Raw genomic sequence first — 10227 nt, 5'->3', positions numbered from 1 at the left:
TCGAAGCGAATTGTGGTCCATTGTCTGTGACTACTGTGTCTGGTATACCGTGTCTGGTAAATATTGATTCGTGTGCTTGATTATTCCGGCAGAGGTAGTTTCTGAAAGTAGACTTACTTCTGGAAAACTAGTATGGTAGTCGACAATTAGTAAATAGTCCTTGCCATTCATGTAGAATAAGTCACATGCTACTCTGCTCCAGGCATGATGAGCTGTGGTAGTGGCATAAGTGGTTCGCGTTGCTGTCGTTTTCTTGATTCTAGGCATGTTTCACAGTGGGGAAATCATCATACAGATATTTCTGTAGCCATCCCTGGCCAAAAGATCACTTCTTGCTCTCGTTTTGCATCGCTCAATTCCTAAGTGTCCCTCGTGAATTCTTGCTTTCATCTCACGTCCATTGAGGAGGGTACTATGATGCGGTTTGATCTAAGGAGGATTCCTTCAGCTTCTGATATTTCATCGATGAAGTCAGGTATGTATTTGACAGCATCAGGGATGAGTTGTTTGTTGGATGGAAGACCATTACAGTTATGTTTTTCAGCTCTTGAAGAGTAGGATCCTTAGCAGTCTCGAGTTTTAAATTTAGTAGCTTGGAACTGATACTGGCAGGTTGTGCAGAGCTGAGTGCACATGACAGTTCATGTCTGCTCTGATATCTCTGGTGGGTTTACTTTCCAGGTATGCTCTGCTAAGAGCATCTGCAACGGGAATATCCGTTCCTGGTGTGTAGTCAACACTTAGCTCATATCGCTGGAGCCTGAGCAGTATTCTGCAAGCGCGGAGGAGCCCTGCACAGTGGTTTTGAAAAGATTGCTTCTGAGTGGCTTGTGGTCTGAACGTACCGTGATTGGTCTGCCGTAGGTGTATTCGTGGAAGCGCTCGCATGCAAACACAATTGCCAATGTCTCTTTTTCTATCTGTGCGTAGTTTTGCTCACTTTGAGTCATTGCTCTACTAGCATATGCGACGGGCTTCCAGGTGTTCTCTTCTAATTGCTCGAGTACTGCACCAAGATCTGATTTAGAGGCGTCAGCTGTGATCCTTATGGCATGTTTTGGATTAAAGTAGGTTAACACTGGACTGCTGGTGACGAGTGTTTTGGATTTTCTATGGCTTGACGGTGTTTCGTTTCGAAATGCCAGACGACGTCTTTTTCAAGTCGTTTAACTCAGCTTTGAGACGTTCCATAAGTGATATTGGAATCTTTCGAGGCGGATGAACTACTGGCGTTACATTGGGGTCAATGCTAATGTGATGTTCACCCTTTAGGCATCCAAGTTCTCCAAAAACATCTTTGTACTCTTGTATGAAGTTTGGTGTTTTAGCAATTACTGTCCAAACTCGCTTTATAAGATTGAGGTCGATGCTGGTTTGTAACCCAATTAGTGGCGGTGAAGTAGTGTTTGCAACAACAAACGGTATTGCATGAGTTTGATTGTTATGTTGAATGTCCAGCGTGCATTTTCCAACCACTGGAATGTTCATTCCGTTATATGCTGTCAACGTTGTATTAGTTTCTCAATAGGCGGTCTAGTTGCTAGTTTCTCAATTGTTGCCATTGGTATGACGTTAGCCTGAGCTCCAGTGTCAATTTTGAACCGCGTGACACTTTCATTTGATCGCAGAGAGATAATCCAGTCACGATTTCCATCTTGCGTAATATTAGCCGTATTGACGGAGTTGTCTGTCACTTCCGTTGAGAGAGTTCCTATGAAAATGTTATTGGCATCGCTTGTGATCTCGTAATCGTGACCTTCATGACCTTCCGTGGTATAATGTACGCTGCGGGATGTAGATAAGCAAACAGAGGCGAAGTGATTCAATTTATGACACTTTGAGCATGTTTTCCCATATGCAGGACATTTTCCTCGTTGGTGAATATCGCCACAGTATTTACAATTGCTGTGAGCTTGCGAAGATAAAGAAGTATATGCGCTTTGTTGTCGTTGGCGCCTTGTATTGTTTGATTTCGTGCGTAGTTCGTCGACATTGTTCTGGTTTCCGGTGTGTGGTCTGCTTAATGTCATTGCTTGTTGCTTTGTTGCTTCTGATGCCTGACCAATTTTTATTGCGTTTTCTAGAGTCAAAGTCTCCGTCCTTAACAGTCGCTCTCTAAGCGGGTTGTCTGAGACCCCGATTACTATCATGTCTCTGATGAGTGATTCTCTAAGGTCGCCAAATTCACATTGTGCACTTCGTCTTTTTAGCTCGGTGACAAAGGCATCAAATGTCACCCCATCATGTTGCTTGTGCGTAAGGAAATTTTGTCGAAGTAGAGGATATTTTTCTCGGCTTGCAATATGCTTCAAACTTCTCCAATACTGGTTTCAATTTCAATTTGTCTGCCTCGTCAGAGAACGTAAATGTATTGTAGATCTCTTCGCCGTGCTTCCCGATACATGTTAGTAAAATTGACGTCTTGATATCTTCTGTTTTGTCGTGTGATTCTGTAGCTACCAGATAAAGCTCGAATTGTTGTTTCCATCTATCCCATAAATCTGATAAATTTCCTTCGAATATGAGTGGATCTGGGGTCGAAATTTCTCCATCTGACACCATGTAATGATTGTGCTCGTGTCTTTATTAGACTGGAACCGACTACTCAAATTACAAATTAATCAATACTCATGACACCTATATGATTTTTATGCGCAAGCTATTTCAAATGAGCTTCTCTGTAACACAATTTTTACGTTTAAATTTTCTTATTTGAGACAATTTTCCTCTCAGATACTCAGATAACGCCTTGGAAATCCAGCTGACTATTTCCACGAAACGTTTGCAAATCGTATGCCCAAATGACTTTAGTGTCGTTTTCCAAACTTTTCAGGGTTTTGACACACCCTGTAGAGTAGAATTACCATTATTATCGTTTAAATAACACGCACACTAGGTAGATTTTTTGCACTGCCTACTAATTCCAAAAGCTTTGCAAGCAAAACAGGTAGAAGAATTTTAATTCTTGTTGCAAACTTTAGTGTTAATAAGTTGTTTGGTAAAATTCATGATAAATTTAGTGCACATTAAAGATGTCTGTGTGTCCACGACTTCGGTGACTGGAAATCTTTTAGCACAATTTCAAGTTTTCTGCTAAACATTCGACAAATGTTGTCAAACAACAAAGAAGAATTGATAAATAATTTAAAAGCAAAATCATTTTACCTTTAAAAGTTTATGATGCTTTTATCATTTAAACTGCTGTGGAGCATAGCGTTGCTTAAAAATCTGTTGTATTGTGTGGTGTGTTTTTGTTTCATACAAATACATTTTAGGCTTCTGCTTTATTTTTAACAACTAATATGGCTATTCAAATCTCGATTTTTTTCCCATTCAGTCGAAAACTGTGATTTTCAAAAAGGAGTGGGAACAACTGTTTGTCCATGGCGCAATGTGGAAGGAGACGATGACTTAAACTGGGAACTTGGTACTGCATATAGAAACTCAATTTATGACGCTACTGGTTCTAATTTTGGTAAGATTGAAGTGATTTATAATAAAGAGACATTAGATTTTGAACAGTTTAACCAGCTGACAGCTTAAGCTGCAATAAGTAAAATGATAGAGGTCATTTAATAAAATTTTGTCTTCAAAAATGACAACTCAGATTTTAAATGCTTGTCATCAATAATTACAAAATAAACACAATGTAATGCGTGCGCTGATTGGTTTAGAGCTGTGTTTGCATTAGCGTGGGAATAACGATCTGAGCTCAACCAATCAAATCAACCAATCCATCAAAAAGAATTTGCAAATCAATAATGAATACACGTTGACGAATATTAAAACGTTATTTTTGTTTTGCATTATTGTTATTTTACAAAAGAAATAAAAGATGTTTTTCGTGTTTGCACTGGCTTATGCAAACTTCGCAGGCTTATGCAAACTAGTGCAAGCCCCAGACCGAAGTTCGAGGGTTGCACCTGCTCGAGAGTTCCCACAAACGTCTCCTAGGTTTGCATAAGCAAGTTCAAGCACGAAAAACATCTTTCATTTCTTATATAAAATAACAATAATTCGAGACAAAAAAACATTTTATTTTTCCTCTAAAATGTATTCATAATTGATTTTCGAATACTCTTTCGCTGATTTATTGTTATGATTTATTTGATTGGTTGGGCTCGGATGTGTTTAGCACAGGCTAATGTTAACACAGTTCTAGACCAATCAGCCCACGCGTTTCAATGTGCTTATTTTATAATTCTTAATTAAAATCTTGTTTATGAAATCTAATGTTACGTATATTTTGCTTGGTCTAAATTAGATAATTAAAGACTTTACAGTTAAAATTAGTTTTAAAATCAATTTCGTTTTATATTTGGAATTTTTTATTGAATTTTTAAACTGCGATATATTTGTATTCATAAATTTATGCCAGAAAACTAGGTGAAGTAAATTTTATACCTACACAAAAAAACGGCTGTATCTAACTGCACAAAGCGTGCCAAAAGCATCAATCTTATTATGAGCGACCTTGTAAGTAATTTTAGATAAATGTGTTATCAATAAATACTCATTCTTTTTATATAGTCTACATATATGTTATATTTCTTCATTTGTTGCAGGACGATATCTTTATTTTTATATAAATAGTCTACATATATCTTACATTTCTTCATTTGTTGTAGGACGATATCTTCGTTTGGGATCAGTTATTTCAGGCAAAGCTTGGTTGGTTGGAAACTATCGAAACGACTCTCTCGTGTGCTTTTCATTTTCGTATTATATTCGCAGTCATTATAATACATTGAATATCTACCAAGAATATTTTCACAATGGATACAATCCTTACTGTGGTCATTAAGTGGTGATCAAGGAACTAAGTGGAAAAAGGCCAAGTCACAGTTAATTTTACCATGGGTCTATCTAAGGTAGCAACTTACACATATTTATACAACTTAAAATTAAACTTTAGCAATTTGTCCAAGCCCTTACTTTTCTTCATAGTTAATCGTTGAAGCTTTCGTGGGTAGATACACAATAAACATTGTAGCTCTCGACAATCTTGCTTTTGCTCCAGGAATCTGCGACACAATACCAAAGGTGGCTATTCTTAACAATGCTTTTGGTAAGTATTTGTTTTCTTGGATTGTGAAGTGTTTTGCTTGATCACTTTTGTTGTTTTATGTTCTTGGAAATTTTCTAACTTTTCATTTGGTTCATAGTTAACTTACATAATGAGACAGGAAACATTGAATACAATAAATAAATCAACTGTAGAATTTTAATTGTCAGTCAACGTTTTATTTTCATTAATCGTCTTTATAGATTGTTCAATTGGTTCATTCTTTTCCTTTAAAAGTAAGAAATGTGAAAAATGTCCCATCTATACATATCAACCATATCCAAAACAAACTCGTTGTCTTCCCTGTAATGAGAGTAAAGGTACCATCAATGTTGGTGCAGTGAGTGAACGAGAATGTATAAAAGGTAATTTTTATTATTATTAGTAAAATTTCTGTTTTGAAAAATCAATGTATTATAAACATATTTTGTTTTATGTTTTCCTTATTTTTTCTACTAAATGGAATAATCCCCAACGTAAAAACTTGTACATACCTTGTTTGCAGAACTAGATTTGATAATATACTTATATGTCGTATGTTATTTCGTAAAAATCCGTATTTCTTGCACGTCTTTCAACGCTCCATTCTGTGACGATAGAAATGAAGACACTACTTGTTGTTGATTTTCTTTATCAATTTTATGAAGCAGCATTTTAAAATATTTATTCATGATTTTTGTAATTTTGAACATCGGAGTATTTGCGTTGATTTTAACCTTGGTTATCTATACATAACCACATGAAGGAAACACTTTGACAAAATACTAAAACAACAAAGATAAACTGAAACCATGTATAATTGAACAACAATGTATATATGGTAATTTTCAGCATTGCTACTTACAATTCAGTATTAAAAATCAATGTATTGTATAGTTAATATATTGATAAGTTTTGCTGTCACTACTTGGTGTTTCACGCCATAGGGCGATCTTCAGGAAACTGACAGATAATTTATTATTTACTGTATATGCAATTGGTTATTAGGTACTAGATTACATAACGGCATGCACTACAATAAAGCATGTCTGGATTACCATTCTTTAAACTTATATATATGTACTTTAGAAAGATAAAAGTTTATCCGGATAAGTTATTTTATTAATGGTGGATTTAGGTGATTGAATGACGTGAAATATGTTGTTGTGGGTTTGGGTGTATTGTGAATAGGATTGTGATAATATATATTATTACCGTGAGTTGCTGTGGTTTGAGTGTCGTTAGTAGATTTTTGTCGTTTTCTTTAGCTGTGAATATATACGATAGGTATGTCAATATGTTTGTTCATTGTGTCGTTGTCTTTACTGTACCAAGCGTCTTTAAATTTGCGTGCGTGTTTTGTCTGTGCGCGTCCGAGTACTTTAATTTCTGTCCAATCCTATGCGTCGTTATTTGCAAACGTGTGTTCTGTCGTTAATGAGTTTGGATCTCGTCGTTTTATGGCGTTTTGTGTTCTGTGAGTCTTGTTTCGATTTTCTTCGATTTTTGTCCTATATGTATTGTTTTGAGCAATCTTTAAATGGCATCATGTAGATTGCGTCCGTTGTATCATGAATTGTTGTTGTTTTGTCTTTATGTTTGGCAAAATATGATTTGTCTTTTGTGTTGGTTTGTTTGCGACGTTTATATTGAATTGGTCGAAGAAGTCATGCAGTCTTTTTTGATGTTCCGTTTATGTATGCATGGATGTGATTGTTTTTACTGTTTCATCGGGTTATTCGTTACTTTTGTTGGTTTGGGTTTTGTTTTGTGTTTTGTTTATAATTTTGTTTATAAATTTTCTATTGTAATTGTCTTTTATAAATGTGGAGTATAAGTAATTGCGTTCTGTTTTCTTAGCCTTTTCGGTGTTACAATAAGTGTTGATTCTGATGAAATGGTGTTCGTATGCAGCATATTTTGTGTTGTGTTGGGTGATTGATGTTGAAATCAAATATTTGGTCTGCGTGGGTCGTTTTGCGGCACAATATGTGTGTTTAGTTTGCTGTTCTAGTCAGTAGGATACAGAGAAATGTAAGTTGTTTTCATGTCTTCATCTTTAGTAAAGGTTGTGTTTATTATTGTATTGTTTAAGGTTTGTAGGATTTGTTCAGTTTTGTCTTTCTTGGAATGGCAAAGATGTCGTCGACACATCTTTTCCTCAGTCTGATGTCTGTGTTGTTGGTGACTGATTGTGATTCGAGTTGTTGCATTATAATTTCTGCGGTGAAGGTGGATAGTGGTGACACAATTTGTGTGCCTGAAATTTGTCTATGGTATGAGTTCTGTAAAGAGAATTCACTGAAGAGGCAAAGACTGAGTAAGTCTAAGATGTCATTTTTGTCAAGTTGTGTGGTGGCTTGCCAAGATTTGTCGTTTGTAAATAGTTCGTTTATACTACTTTGGCTGTGTCTACTAATATGGATGTGAAGAGTAATGTCACGTCGTAAGATATCATAACTGTGTCTGTGTCTGGTTGTAGTTTAACGGTGTCAATGTTGACGAGGAAGGTGGTGGCGTTTTTGATGGTGTGAGGCGAACTTTTGACTAGAGAATAAAGAATGTTACATAGATATTTTGATAGTTCATATGTAGGTGATCCTGGAAGAGGTACGATTTGTTGTATATAATTTAGCTATTTCTTTGTTTTCTATTAATAATATAGGAATAATCCGTAAAATTTGTAGATATACCTTGTTTGCATGGCTAGAGTTGATAATGCACTGATATTTCATATGCCTATAAAGTAAAAATCCATATTTCTAGCACGTCTTTCAACGCTGCATTCTGGTACGATAGAAATAAAGACAGTGCATGTTGTTGATTTTCTTTAACAATTTTATGGAGCAGTAGTTTGAAACTATTTACATATGATTTTTCAATCATTGAACATCATAAATATTAGCGTTGATTTGTTTCGTTGTTATTTATATATAACACGCTTACGAAATATTTTAACAAATTGCTAGTTCAGAATATACCCCAAATATCGCATTTAAATTGCATATAGTAAAATTTGTATTTAGGTTAAAAAAGTATATAAAGTAGACTTATATATAATCTTTTCTTCAAAATACTTGAAAAAGTTACCAAGACAGTCCACATAACATTTAAAAAAAGCAATTTTAACATTCATAATCTACATTTCGACATATTTTTAATAGTAAAGTTACCATGGGTTTTACAAATATATTAAGTATATAGAACGATCTTCACTCTTGCTGGAAGAAATTTTTGTCATTAAGTTGTTTAGTGAAATTCTTGATAAATTTAGTGAACATTAAAGATTTTTGTGTGTCGACGACTTCTGAGACTGGAAATTTTTTTACACAATTTCGAGTTTTTTTGCTGAACTTTCAGCAAACGTAGCCAAATTACAAACAAGAATTGCTGATTGATTAAAAACGTAAAATAATTTGTGTATTTATAAGTTTGATGCTTTTATCATTTAAACCAGGGGTCTCCAAACTACGGCCCGCGGGCCAGATGCGGCCCGTTGGGCCTCTCAATCCGGCCCGCAGAGACACTTAAGAAAGCCAATTTCACCACTGACATTGAGAAAACTGAACAAACTAATTGTGATTTTGTTATGATATTACACTTTGTTGAAATTTAACCTTTAAATTTTGAATAAATATTTTCTTAACTAATGAAGCTTGTGTTATGTACTTCGTTTTATTAAAATAATCGCTCTTTGACCAGCGGTATACGATTCGTCGTCCCTCAACATGATGGATGAAAGTCATGTGGCCCTCTGGCTGTAAAGTTTGGAGACCCCTGATTTAAACCTTACGTGAAACATAATGTTAAATGGACTGCGTAAAATTTTGTGTAAATTTACGCAATTAATTGCGTAAATCATCTCATTTAACTAAAATTTTGAGTTCTGTCAACTTAAAACTACGGTAAAATCTTAACTTACTTTTTTGAATTGAAAATATACAAATTTCTTTGAGTAAACAATTTGCTCATTTTTGTGTAAATTGTTATACACAAAATCATGTAGAGCAGAGCGTTAAAGTGAAGAGTTGCGCAATTTAGACAAGTTTTACAATGTTTTGTAATAAGTGTAATCAAATTAATTTTTAAGTTGACTCATAAAATATATGTTATTTACCGGAAGGGATGTCTGCACGGAAAATATATTTTCACGAGTTCTTAAAAATCCAGTAATCCACATATAATCGATGCATGTTATCTTTACTTTGACTAGCGCCGCATATGCTGCATGACGCTGTCAGCTAGTTAGTATTACGACTATTAATATATGCTTGGTCTTGTAGTATACATGTCTTATTGATCAATGTAATTTTCTACACAATAAACGACTATCTCTTTATACCTATTTATAAGTGTGTTTTAATGGAAATTTTACTCTAAAACCAGTGTTGCTGTAAATGCATTGTCTGTTTCTATATTTTTTTGCCTACAATTTTGTGTTATACATTTTCCCAAAAGTGTGTAATTCATCCTTTCACTCAAAATATTAAATTTACCAATAGTTTTATGTAGTCTATACACTAGCGTTTGTGTCACTGTGGATACACATTTTACTGAAATTTTTGTGTACAATTTACACAACATTTTTTGCAGTTAAAAACCCATTATCTTGTGTGGTGTGTTTTTATTCCATACAAATGCATTTCAGACTTTTCCTATATTCTATAACAACTAATATGGCTGTTTAACTTTCGATTTCTTCTTCGTTCAGTCAAAAGATGTGATTTTCAAAAGGGACTGGGAACTACTGAATGTCCATGGCACAACGTAGAAGGTGACGATGACTTTGACTGGAAACTTAGTACATCATACTCATCATTTATGACCCACCACGCTATGATGCTACAGGCTTCAGTATTGGTAAGATGGCAGCGTTTATAGTGAATAAGTGTTGTATGTACATCTGCTTGAATTAAAAAAAGAAAAATGATGAAGAGTATCTAGGATTTTGTCTTTAAATGACAACTCGGATTTTAAATGTCAAACAGTAAGTTACTTCTTAATAAAATCTAACGTCATAAATATATTGCTGGATCTAAAATAGATACTTACTTAAAATTAAAATCAGATGTAGTTTCATTCAGCTAAAAGACACAAAAATAGATGATAATTTTATAGCTATTATGGTTTTTTAAAAAATTTTGTTTATTGAATTTGTTAAACCACGATAATTTTATATTTCT

The 10227-nt window shown here is 34.5% G+C and overlaps 2 protein-coding genes and 1 long non-coding RNA gene across 3 annotated transcripts; 1 reads left to right on the top strand and 2 right to left on the bottom strand.

Moving 5' to 3' along the window:
* Positions 1-1110: 1110 nt before the first annotated feature.
* LOC124445238 lies at positions 1111-1488 on the bottom strand. The gene has a single exon (XM_046995943.1). It carries the CDS (start codon positions 1486-1488, stop codon positions 1111-1113), a length of 378 nt encoding a protein of 125 aa, XP_046851899.1.
* A 14-nt stretch (positions 1489-1502) lies between these two features.
* On the bottom strand, positions 1503-2562 carry LOC124445237. Its single transcript, XM_046995942.1, has 2 exons — positions 2326-2562; positions 1503-2249 (listed from the first exon to the last, which is right to left on the bottom strand). Exons 1-2 carry the CDS (start codon positions 2560-2562, stop codon positions 1503-1505), a joined length of 984 nt encoding a protein of 327 aa, XP_046851898.1.
* A 2492-nt stretch (positions 2563-5054) lies between these two features.
* On the top strand, positions 5055-9859 carry LOC124447369. Its single transcript, XR_006948708.1, has 3 exons — positions 5055-5068; positions 5269-5430; positions 9756-9859. It is a non-coding gene; the product is annotated as an uncharacterized LOC124447369 (long non-coding RNA).
* The last annotated feature ends 368 nt before the right edge of the window (positions 9860-10227 follow it).

This window comes from Xenia sp. Carnegie-2017, unplaced genomic scaffold (assembly GCF_021976095.1).
Source record: "Xenia sp. Carnegie-2017 unplaced genomic scaffold, XeniaSp_v1 HiC_scaffold_22, whole genome shotgun sequence".
Taxonomy (NCBI): Eukaryota; Metazoa; Cnidaria; class Anthozoa; order Malacalcyonacea; family Xeniidae; genus Xenia; species Xenia sp. Carnegie-2017.
The sequence above is the reverse complement of the archived record's forward strand: the minus strand, read 5'-3'. Positions and strand labels throughout refer to the sequence as shown.